The sequence below is a fragment of the Microtus oregoni genome, unplaced genomic scaffold, assembly GCF_018167655.1.
Source record: "Microtus oregoni isolate MIOR12 unplaced genomic scaffold, Mior012 000049F_ref0000343, whole genome shotgun sequence".
Lineage (NCBI taxonomy): Eukaryota > Metazoa > Chordata > Mammalia > Rodentia > Cricetidae > Microtus > Microtus oregoni.
Genome location: NW_024543223.1, coordinates 657387 through 669793, shown reverse-complemented (window position 1 = coordinate 669793; position 12407 = coordinate 657387). Strand labels below are relative to the sequence as shown.

General features: G+C 47.0%; 1 protein-coding gene across 3 annotated transcripts in view; it reads left to right on the top strand.

The window, feature by feature from the left end:
• Window positions 1-10999, top strand: part of LOC121436459 (THO complex subunit 5 homolog) — a 34804-nt gene extending 23805 nt beyond the window's left edge. For 2 of the 3 annotated variants that reach the window (XM_041636390.1, XM_041636389.1), the window contains 8 exons: window positions 1264-1365; window positions 1985-2081; window positions 2734-2848; window positions 4077-4180; window positions 4304-4391; window positions 6664-6779; window positions 8088-8278; window positions 10818-10999. In XM_041636390.1, the coding sequence (XP_041492324.1) occupies window positions 1264-1365; window positions 1985-2081; window positions 2734-2848; window positions 4077-4180; window positions 4304-4391; window positions 6664-6779; window positions 8088-8278; window positions 10818-10881 (877 nt within the window). In that variant the 3' untranslated portion in view covers window positions 10882-10999. The remainder of the gene's footprint in view (window positions 1-1263; window positions 1366-1984; window positions 2082-2733; window positions 2849-4076; window positions 4181-4303; window positions 4392-6663; window positions 6780-8087; window positions 8279-10817) is intronic. The other variant, XM_041636391.1, reaches the window with a different exon arrangement.
• Window positions 11000-12407: the final 1408 nt, after the last annotated feature.

Here is a 12407-nt window from a genome sequence, read left to right as displayed (position 1 = left end):
GATCCTTGTCTCTGCCTCCTCAGGGATTATAGCTGTGTGCCGCTCTACCTGATTTTTATGTGGATGTGGACATGGAACTCTTGCTTGTGCAGCGAGCACCTTACCAACTGAGTCACCTTCTCAGCCCCACTGGATAATTCTGGAAGGGAGAATTTTAAAAACAACAAAACAAAATACTAAAGACTCCTGTTCTCAGGAACCAGGAAGATGGCTTATTAGTAAGAGCACTTGGTACTCAAGCCTGATGACCTGAGTTCAATTCCTAGAACTCCTGTAAAACGCCAGGTATGATTGTACCTGTTATCCCAGTGAGCTGGGCATTGGGGCAGGAAAATCAGCTGGAAGCGCTCAGCCCAGCTTGCCTGGAGTACACTGAGCCATGGTAGAAGCAGGAAAGATCCGCCTCGATAAGATAGACGATGAGAACTGACTCGTAGATGGATTTTTCTTTGGGCTACCAGCTCACAAAAGTGACAGAGACTACTTATTAATTATAAAAGCTGGCCTATAGCTTACGCCTGTCGCACTGGATCTTATAACTTAAGTCATCTTCGTGCTACCACGTGACTTGTGGCTTTTACCTTTTCTCTTGCACGTCTGTTCCCTCTGTGTCTGGCTGGCGACTCTGCCTTCTTCTCTAAGACCCTTCTGTCCCCAGAAGTCCTGCCTAACGTCTTCCTGCATAGCTATTCACCATTCAGCTTTTTATTAAGCCAATCAGAGTGACATGTCTTTAAACGGTGTAATCACATATCTCACAGCACTGACTACTAAATTGTTCTCTGTGTGCCACAGTGCATACACATAAGCACAAAATAAAGAAAAAAAAGCTATTCTTTCTGATCAGATAGTGCTAACTTTGGCCTCTGTACTTGGTAGCATCATGAATGTCACTCTCTGACCTTCCAATACCTTGAGTTTATACCTTGAGAAATGGGATGAAGATCTTCCCTGTTTCATAATATTTTGAGAGTCACTGACTTGAAGCACTGAAAGGATTTGGTGCACAGGAAGCAGACAATGAAAGATAATGGTAGAGCCCAGTGTGGTGGCGCACGCCTCTAATCCAGCACTCGGGAGGCAGAGGTAGGCGGATCTCTGAGTTCAGGACAGCCAGGGCTACAAAAATAAACAGCATAAAAGATGGTAGGATGGTAGTTGACATCTTAACAGCCGAGTGGTACATTGTCACTGGCAGATGCCCAGGTGCACTCTGAGGCACCGTGTCAACTGGCGTTCTCACTGCAGTCTTGTCTTCTGTAGAGACTTGCTGTCTCCTGACTCGGTCCTGAGCTGCTTGTATCCTGGAGATCATGGGAAGAAAACTCCAAACCCAGCCAATCAGTATCAGTTTGATAAAGTTGGGTGAGTAAGCAGACTTCCACCTTCCCTTATTCTGTGTCTGTATCTGTTTAGTTCAGGCCAAACTGGAGACCTTGTAGGCCCAGAGGACCTTGGGGCTGCAGGGGACATCTTTCTGTTCCTGCATAGAAGGCAAAGGGATGTCATGGAAAGATGAAATCTGGAATATAGGGACATGAGGGTTAGGGATATGGTTCAGTAGTGGTATGGTGGGTTGCATCCCTAGTCTGCCAAAAACAAAAGACAACAAAACAGTATAAATAAAAGGAATGGCATCTTAATTTTGAGTACTCAAGATTTTAAAAGTTATTTTATGAGCAGATAGAGCAGAGGCCAATGGCTGCCTTTTCAAGCTCTGCTTCATGAGGCAAAGGTTCTAGGGAAAAAGATGGGATATTGGAAATGAAGTTTCAAGTAGAGATTGTGTACAGTTAAGGAGTTTGACTTGTGGACTGGGATTGGCCAGTCTGGGGGCACTGGGGAATGCCCCAGGGTACACAGAAGGACTGTGTCCTGGGGCTAGGCAGTACTTGGGACTGAGCCTAGGGCCTGTGTGAGAGCTCTGCTCCTGAGCTGTGTTCCCAACTCATAAAATTATTTTATTCTGTCTTCTCTTTTGCAGCATCCTGACTTTGAGAGACTATGTTCTTGACTTAGGTCACCCCTATTTGTGGGTGCAGAAGCTGGGTGGCCTCCACTTCCCCAAAGAGCAGCCCCAGGTGTGTACTCTGGCCCTACCTTCTTGGCTGAGGGTCTGAAGCGCTCCTCTTCCTAGACAGATTCCAGAAAGGCCTCTCATAGCTTCATAGGGTTGTAATCTAGCAGAGAATCTTCCTTTGAGGCTGTGTTCTGACCTCCATCCACTCAGGGCACTAAAATACCTTACCCTAGTCTTCATGTGTTGAAATGACTTGACCTTCCCTAGGAGCTTGGTAGCCTTATAAACCAAAGATAACTTGGTCTTGCCCCAAGGTATAGCACAGTTACAGCTTTTGCTGCTGTTGGACTTGTGCACAAGGCTGCTACAAATGAGAATGGGCAAAATCCCAGGGGCTGTACACTATAGAATCCTGCCTTTTCTCAGAAGCTGATCCCAGGGGCCATACACTATAGAATCCTGCCTTTTCTCAGAAGCTGATCCCAGGGGCCGTACACTATAGAATCCTGCCTTTTCTTAGGAGCTGATCCCAGCCTCATGGGACCCCAGTATCTTGTGTTCTTTCCAGGGCTTAGCATCTGACCTGTTACGTAGAGAAATACTGTCATTCTCACACAGCCCCCGCCTTGGGACTGGCTGGGCAGTCTGGCTGGTCCCTGGAGAAAGGAAAGGGGACTCTCACGTGTATCTTTCACTGTCGTTCCCTATATTAGCACACGGTGATAGCTGACCACTCACAGAGCGCCAGCCATATGGAGACCACCATGAAACTGCTGAAGACCAGGGTACAGTCTCGCCTGGCTCTCCACAAACAGTTCGCATCTCTGGGTAAGGTGATGCAGGAAGAAGGGCCTGACAGCCACTCAGTCAACATAGGAATAATGCCACCTCCTTTCCCTCAGAACTTGTGAATCCTGTTCCTAGCCTTACTGAGCAGTGGATGGTAGGGCCAGTGGGGAGAGCAGCAGGCCCATTCAGGCAGAGGTCTGAGCTCCCTGCAAAAGCATCAGTTTTCTGCCAGACCTCCCAGAAGACACTAGCCATTGGCACAAGTTCACGGGTTCATCCAGGCAGCTTATCCTAGGTCCATGCATCACAGATTCATATGCACTTGGCAGTATTTAGAGTCTAATTTATGCTGGTACCCCATATAGCATGAGGGGAGAAACAGTGGGACCCTTGTATTCACATTCAGCTCACTGATTGTAGCTAGACAGGGGTCATCCCATTATCCTTTCCTTAAGACCTACTGAGCTAGTGCTTCTAAGGGGATAGCTGAACCCCTTGAATTTTCCCCTAAGCTCCCAAGTGATTATGATGAGCCACTGGTCTAGGTGGTAACTGGATGGCTTCTATCAGTTCATCTAGTAAAAACTCGATGGGTATTTACAAGGCACTTGCAGGGTGGGGGTAAGGTTTTGGAGGGAGTCAGAGTTTTGGGTATTAGAGTCACTGTCAAGCTAGGCATTTGGGTTTCCAGGACCCAACTGGAGACAAGACCCCTCTTTCCCACCTCCAGGCCAGTTCTTTGGTTCCATGTGGACACTGAGCTCCAGGGCAATATCACCTATCCCTCAGGCCTTGCTCCCCACTCAGCATTGCTAACTTTTCCAAGGTTGGGTGATTGTCAACCAGAGTGTTCCCTGTTGGAGTATTTGTTTACTGAGACACCAGCAGGGAACTGACACAGAACATTGCTGGGGTTTTTCTGTCAAGGTCAGCTCAGCCCTCTTAGCTATTTGATCTAATTAACAGTTCCTGCTGCAGAGGCACTGACGCTAGTTGTGGCTTCAGGGATTTGTTTTACTGGACGTTGTCTGCATTAAGGATAAAGTACCATGAATGCAGGTGCTGGGTCTGACCGCAGGCATACATAGTCCTGCATGAAGTAGATGTCAGATTGAAATGCTTCTCTATTCCTGGTATATAATGAGCCGGTGCTTCTTGAGTAATCAGGTGTCCTGGACAAGTGTCAAGGCCACCATAGCCTTCCAGCAAGCCACAGCTGTGCTACCTGATTTCTACCTGTAATGCCTCCTGCCTTGCTGTCTTTTAGAACATGGCATTGTGCCAGTTACCAGTGACTGCCAATACCTCTTTCCTGCCAAGGTTGTTTCTCGCCTGGTAAAGTGGGTGATAATTGCCCATGAAGATTACATGGTAGGTAGAACTGCAGCCCCTGTGACCATGTCACCCCTCAGCTCCTGTCCCCCCCACCCCTACCCCCCGCCATCAGGGCAGAGGCTTTAGGGGAGCAGCAGTTCACCCTGGTTCTTGTTCTAGGAACTGCACTTCACTAAGGACATAGTAGAGGCAGGACTGGCTGGGGACACCAATCTCTACTACCTGGCACTTATTGAAAGGGGAACAGGTAGGTGATTGCTCTACTGACCACAGGGCTCTCTAATCAAGGGGAGCTCTCAAATAGCACGCATGCCTAGCAAAAGACCCTAGAATCCTCTGTAGAGATTTCCGACACTGGTGACCAGGGAACCACTCTTTCAGTGAGGACTTGTTCTGTAACACGGCCACACACGTGTCATGTCAGTGAATCCTCATGCAGTCACTGGGGTGGTGGGCTCATCCATTTTAGAGCTGCGTCAATCATGGCCGACTCTCAAGCTTGGTCTCACCTCAGCTTGGTTTTATCTCTCGTTTTAGTTCCCTATAGGGGCATATCTCGTATCTGCGCTCCACACAGAAGGGTAGGGCTGTTACTCTGATTGTAAGGTTGGGTAACAGAACCTCCCTTCCTCTCTGGAGCCATGCAGATGTCCTGCTTGGGCTGTCAGCTGTTCTCCTACCCCAGCCTCAGCAGCCTGGCACTGCCTCTTCATTCTGTCCCCCAGCCTCACAGCTGTGACCCCTGAGCTGAGCAAGCTGCCTGGGGTCCTCTATTAGTCAGTATTTTGAGAGATGTAAAATTCCTGGACTAGGCATATGATTCAGTGTTAGAACACTTGTTTAGCATACCTGAGGCCTTAGATTTATTCCCCAGTACCACAAAAGAGAAATAAGATAAGTAAAGCAAAATTAAATTCCCAAAGCTAGAAACATTATAAAAGAGAGCTTATTTACTCATACTCTTGAGAGTTTGTTACAGTTTTTGTTACATTTATTTAGTGTATGTGTGTGTGCACTCAGGTCTAAGCAACACACACACGTTTCAGAGGACAACCTGAGGGGAGTCAGCTCTTTCCTTCAGTCTTCCTGGTTCTAAGCATCAAACCCACGTCATGAGGCTTAGGAGCGGCCACCCCTACCTACTGAGCTGCCTCACCAGCTGTATATTTTGTCTTCTTGAGAAAGAGTCTCACTATGGAGCTCCAGCTAGTCTGGAACTCACTGTGTAGACCTGGCTGGTCTGGAACTCACTGTGTAGACCTGGCTGGGCTAGAACTCACAGATTCGTCTACTTCTGAAGTGCTGGGATTAAAAGTTTGTACCACCACGCTCTTTTATTTTTGTTTATGAAATCTGCTCAGGCTAGTATAAATACCTTTGGGTGATATGTATAAGCCAAATCAAGTCCAGGAACCTACATAAAAACCTGAATGGAATGGTATGCATCTGTAGTCCCAGAGATAGGAGAATCTTCTGGAAGCTCCAATAAGTACCATAGCTGTAGAAGGGAAAGTCCCTGCCTCAAAACAAAGTGGAAAAAGAGAAGTGTCTCCCGAGAAACAGTCCTCTGCCCAATGCTCTCTGTGGCATGCTCCTGCACTCAGACACATGCACACAGTACCTACATTCATCTTAACAACAGCAGGGGTCAGAAGTATCACTGGGGGAAATTAATATATGAAGATAATTTGTTTAGTGATTATGAATGCAAATTTTATACTAGGCAGTTCTGATTATACTCTGTCTTGTGCTTTTGTACCTGTTTAATGATAGAAAAGTTTCTGGAAGTCTCACTTTCCTGATATCCTCATGTAAATTAGATTTGAGTGGCCGGGAACATTTGCCACTAGTCCTACTTGGGAATCAGAATCAGGGGGACCAGGATTCAAAGTCATTCTTGGTTATAAATTGAATTTTAGGCTAGCCTGGACTATGTGAGACTCTCAACAACAACAAATTCTTAAAAAAAAAAAAAAAGGCGGCCATGGTGGTGCATGACTTTAATCCCAGCACTTGGGAGGCAGAGACAGGCAGATCTCTGAGTTCAAGGCCAGCCAGGTTAAAGGCCCTGGCTGCTCATCCTGAGGACCTGAGTTGAATCTCCAGTACCTACATGGCAGCTTATAACCACCTGTAACTCCAGTCCTAGAATGCATTTGCTTCTTCGGGCTTCCAAAGGCACTCTATACATGTTGGTGCAAAGATATAAAGATACGTGGAGGCAAACAGCCAACCACATACAAACACACACACAGTTTTAAAAATTATGACATTTCTCGAGAGCAGATTTAATCCATTGACAAATACCGGTAAGTAAAGCAGATCTTGGGAAGAACCAGAATTACTATGCCTTACTCTCAGCAACTTGGCAGTTCTGTTATAGTCTAAAACAGTTAGTACCCATACACTTGGCAGCACTTATGTTAATGGGAGACATTTGTGTTGACTTTGGGTACAGTGTGTAGACCACCATGGGAAGCTGGGTGGTCACTGATTTTCTCCCTTTCCCCTGTTGCCAGCGAAACTTCAAGCTGCTGTGGTGTTGAACCCTGGCTATTCCTCCATCCCACCCATTTTCCGACTCTGTCTAAACTGGAAAGGGGAGAAAACCAACAGCAATGATGACAATATTCGGGTAAGACCCACATGTGTGTCAGGAGGAACATGGAGAACCCCTAGGAAGGTGGCCAAGGCTGCAGCTGCGGAGGCCATGGGCACTGCTTCAGTCCCAGGAAGGACCTGGCAGGACTTATAGAACGTGCTCACCCCTCCATTTCCCCGGAGCCCACAGCTTTTCCCACTCACCAGATCACATTCTTAGCTGGGTGCGGCATCCTTGCACCACTCCAGGGATTTGGATCTACTGAGGGCCGTGAGGGATTGAAGAAAAGACAGACGCATAGAAACCTGGAAGCAGACGTGCTGGACTAGAGAAACCTTAGCCCACCTCCAGACCCAGCATGCTTCTTACATAGAGTACGTGGAGGCAGAGTCAGGGTGCACAGACGGACCAACGAGGCAGATTTAGCTAATCCCAGTAGGAGCAGGCTCTGTAGGGAGCAGTCTCCAGGCCGTAAATCTGTAAATATCTGTAGGGTTGAAAGTAATGGTTGACATTTTCTGAACACACTGTCAGCATTCCCACTTGGAGCAGAAGGGAAGGCTTTGCCATTCCTTTTAGCCTTGTGGGAGAAGGGGAAGGCTCTGCCATACCTGCATGGATGTGAAGTTAGGGTCCTCACCACGGCCAGCTCATGTCAAGAACACACATTCACTCAGCACTTTATACATGTTATTCTGGATTTCATGCACTCGGTATCCTCCAAGGCATGGTGCTACACCCTTTTAATCCCAGCACTGGGGAGGCAGAAGCAGACAGATTTCTGTGAATTCAAGTCCTGGCTGGTCTACATAGTAAATTCCAAGCCAGCCAAGGCTACATAGTGAGGCTCTGCCTCAAAAAAAAAAAGCAAAAACAAACAAACAAAAGGTTTCCTTAAAATCTTGTCATCACCTTGGGCTTCTGTGAGATGGTAAATAAATTCAGAAGCATTACGGAAACACTCAGATTCAATGACCGTGAGGATGCTGAGGCTGTTGCTAAGGTCACCGCCTCTTGGTGGGATTTGGTAGCCTTATGGCCATAGAGCAGAAAACCTTCTGACTTGGGGCTTAAGATTCTTCCCCTGCAGTCCTGTGTTTCTGCTGTAGGCACTTAGGGGAAATTGTGATAATCAAGGGTCTCTGGACAAAGCTGTGGTACTATTCTGCTTGTACAGCTCCTCTGGGTGCATATGTGCTTGTGCCTGCATGCACATGCCCTCAGGGGCCAGCTGTAGCTCTTGTGGTGCCCTCAGGCTCAGCTCTGGGGTAAAAGCCTGGCCAGTGTGCCCCGCCATACCTAGGAAGGAAATGCTGAGGTGCTGGCTTCCCACCCGTACAGGCTATGGAGAGCGAGGTCAACGTGTGTTATAAGGAGCTCTGTGGCCCTCGACCCAGCCACCAGCTCTTGACCAACCAGCTGCAGCGTCTATGTGTGCTGTTGGACGTCTACCTGGAGACCGAGAGCCATGATGATAGTGTAGAGGGCCCCAAGGAATTTCCCCAGGAGAAGATGTGCCTGAGACTTTTTAGGTGAGTAGAGGTAGGGGCTCTTGTGACTTCTCATGAGGACATGGACAGAGGTCAGATCCTCCCTTGAAGACTAGGTCTCATTGGACAGGGCCTGGCACAGAGGACATCTGTCTGTATTCATAACAGAAAATTCTGCTGCCATATTTCAAGCAAGAACTTGTTTTCTCCTTCCTGAGACTTCCCTGCAGCTGGCTCACCTGTTCTTGGTCACCCCTGGAGAAGGTCACCCATCCAAGGAAACTACTGGGCCATGCTAAGAAGCTTTGCCTAACTGTGTTTTCTGAGGGAAACAATAGGGCCTGTTTACTTTTGATGTCCAAGTGAGCACTTAAAGTGGTAACCCCACAATCTTAGTGAGTTTGCCGGCATCTTCAAGTGTTCTTCCTTCGGTGAGACCAAGTCAGTGGGCAACCATGCAGCCTAGAGAAAAACCAAACCAAAACAGCCCTTCCAGAAGGCAGGGAGTAGCGCAGCACACTAACGCGGAGCGGTTCATCCGCCTAGCACTGAGCCCTGGCTCTAGGGCTGAAGAGGACCTCAGGGTGCCTGAGATCATTTGAGAGAAGTTCCTGATGATTCCTGCTCCAAGTTAGGGGCTCTTTGGATCTATTAGCCCCTCTTGGCACATGGTGTTGAGAGTGTCTGGACTTGCAGTACCTCAGGCTAGTTTTCCGTTTTCTTGGGTATTGGGGTCTTCTTTCCTGTTTGTTCCCTAACATGTGTTTTCATTCTTTCAAAACTAGAGATTACTTCTAGGGCACCCTTCTCTTTTGGGCAAGGGAGTGAGGAAGGTGAGGAGGGTGTTTGGATTATAATTTGTTATAATCTATCAGGCCTGGTGTCGTGGCTCATGCCTAAAATCTTAGCACTTGAAAGCTGGAGGCAGGAGGATTGCCATGGGTTGGACCTTGGCTACAGAACAGATAAAACAAAAAAGAGTTCTCACCTTGCTCTCAGTCTTATTCTTGAATAGCAAGTTCTGACATCTGGGAAGGTGTCCAGCCTCCCTCCTGTCTGGCACCTCCACTGTCCTGGTTTATGGTGTTTGATAATAGCCAGCTCCAGCCCTGAGTGGCTGCAAGGCAGAGCTGACCACCAATGCCACTCTGAAGCTTGTTCCCTCCAGTGGGTCTGTGTGAAATCTCAGCTCTCTCCACCTCTCCACCTGCTCTAGCACATTTTCAGGATGGGAACCCCACCCAGCCTGTGCTTGTTTTCCCTTCCTGAGGTGTTGAGCTCCATCAGTGCTCTGGGAGGTGATGGATGGGGCTGCAAGGTTCTTGACCTGGGGTCTTGTGACTACTAAGTACAGGGTGCTGGTGTGGGCAGTAGTAGACCTGGGGTTTGTCTTGGACTGACACTTCACCACTCTGCCTAGGTGTACCCCTCTGATTGGAGGCTTATAATGTCATAGATGATCCAGGCTGAGATTTCAGGTCCAGCTCCCACCTATGAGATAAGGATCTCTGTACTTAATCCTCCAAGCAACACATACTCCATGTGTTAATGGAAAGATTAAATTGAGATGGGGGATGTTAACAGTGCCAGCACAACACAGGCTGGATAAGCCCTCAGCCACTGAGGAGAAGAAGGTTTAATTCCCTTCAGCCCTGGTGAAGAATAAAACTTTGCTCACCTTTTACACCCCTGCTGTCTTACTCACACATCCCCCATTACTCTTCTGTTATGATGGACACATAAACAAAAGCTACCTGGGCAGGAAAGGGTTTCCTTCTGTAGTCCTGAAGAGAAGGTGGGGCGGGAACTGAAGAGGAGACCATGGAGGGTGCTGCTTACCAACTTGCTCACTCCATTTGCTTCTCATTTGGTCTGACATGTGTAAGTTGACAAAAAACTATCCTATACTTACTATCCTTACTCCCTTAGACCAAGTCCCGGAGGATCACCTTCTGTAGCTGTTGTTGGATGTAAGTCTTAGACAGACATGGGGAGGAAGTCCTGTTTGTAGATGTTTGTCTTTGTGTAGAAGTCCCTCTGAGAGTTTTGTTGAGGACCCATTTTCCTGCTCTGATTTTCACTGGGAGAAAGTCTGAACATGGGTCTTGCGCTGCTTCACCATGATTCAGCCTTCCTGGAACAGATTTTGGTGTCAGACCTCTGATTTTTGTTTCTGTTGCTTCCTGGCTGTATACTATTGTGCAAAATTTTGCTTCCTTTGCCTATTTCTTCAGTTTTAAATGTTCTTTTTGCTTTTTCAATTATAGGAATCTAGTGTTCATTGATAGAGTTATAAATAGTGATCCAAAAAACGAGAATGTTCATGTACTGTCCCTGAAATGTCTGCCACATTAAGGGATCTTTCAGGCTCACACATGTTGCAAGCATAGAGACATTTTTATGAAAATGGTGTCACACCTTAACCAGTGTGATCTGATTTTCTCACTGTGCCCTGCGCCTAAGCCATGCAATTGTAACATTTCCTCATGACAGCTACCTGGCGTTCTCTTGTGAGTGAACTGTAATTGATTTTATCAGTCCAGAAGGTGTGTTATAACTATCCCTTTTCTTGTTTCTCTAGGGGTCCAAGTAGGATGAAGCCATTTAAATATAACCATCCTCAAGGATTCTTCAGCCACCGGTGATTTCCCTCTCTAACCTATCATTCCCCCAAAGCCCAACCCTGGATCCTGCATCACTGCTTTTTATTCTGGCCACATGTTCTTGTTATTTTCCAAAGACACCAGCTGATTAAAATGTCACCTGACCAAATGGCCTTTGTTTGTAACTACTTGGGCAGTCTGGAAGAGCAGGTGGGACCATGGCATGAGGACCATTTCTGGATGTGCCTTGTTTTTTTTTTTTTTTGGTAGGGCGTGGGAGGCTCAAGACAGAGGTTTCTCTGTGTAACAGCCCTGGATGTACTGAAACTCACTCTGTAGACCAGACTGGCCTTGAACTCAGAGATCTGTCTACCTCCGCCTTCCAAGTGCTGGAATTAAAGGTGTACGCCACCACGAACCTCCCACTTGGATGTGGTTTTTTTGTTTGGTTGTTTTTTTTTTAAATATTTATTTATTTATTTATTTATTTATTGTGTATACAATATTCTGTCTGTATGCCTGAAGGCCAGAAGAGGGCGCCAGACCTCTTTACAGATGGCTGTGAGCCACCATGTGGTTGCTGGGAATTGAACTCAGGACCTTTGGAAGAGCAGGCAATGCTCTTAACTACTGAGCATCTCTTCAGCCCTGTTTGTTTGTTTTTGTTTTTTATTGTTTTGAGACAGAATTTCTCTGTAGCTTTGTTGCCTGTTCCAGTACTTTGGATGTGCTTTTTAAAGGTGACTGAGAAGCCAGGCAGTGGTGGCACACGCATTTAATCCCAGCACTTAGGAAGCAGAGGCAGGCTGATCTCTGTGAGTTCAAGGCCAGCCGGACAGCCAGGGCTGTTACACAGAGAAATCCTGTCTTGAAAAGAGAGAGAGAGAGAGAGAGAGAGAGAGAGAGAGAGAGAGAGAGAGAGAAATGTCGGTTCTAGTTCTAGGAAGTGACACCTGTTTATCCACACCTGTCTTGTGTAGTTTTGCAGGGGCAAAGTATCTTGGTGTTTTTGTTTTGTTTTGTTTTTATCCTAGATTTCTACTTACTAGGAAGTTGCAAGAGAAACCAAAGTCAGTAGATCCAGATGTTTCTTTCAGCCTTCATTCTTTCTGCTAGACTCTCTTTGTTCCTTGAAGGCCTGATACTTGGCAGGTGGATATTTTAAATGCCTAACATTGCAGCAACCTTAAATAGAAAGCAGATAGACATCACAGAGAATAGGTCTAAATATTTCAAGTGTTCACAGTCAGTGAGCCAGTACTGGAGAGTCATGTGCAGAATGACTACCGGTGCCAGCACGCTGTCATAGCGAGACTGAGACCAGGCTGGCCACACTGCCCTGGACGTGCTCAGAAGCTAAGCGAGATGGATGGAGAGCGAGACCAGGTGACACTGGAGGATCCTTATGACAGGGACTCGATGACTTCAGGACTTCACCAGAGGTGGAGACCCACAGAGCTGCACAAGATTCCGTCTCAAAAACTAAAATGTTTTGACTCAAAGGTTAGGAAAATGATTGCAAAACTATCCGTTCATGGGTCTGTAAGTGAAGCTCGGTGTAGAACACT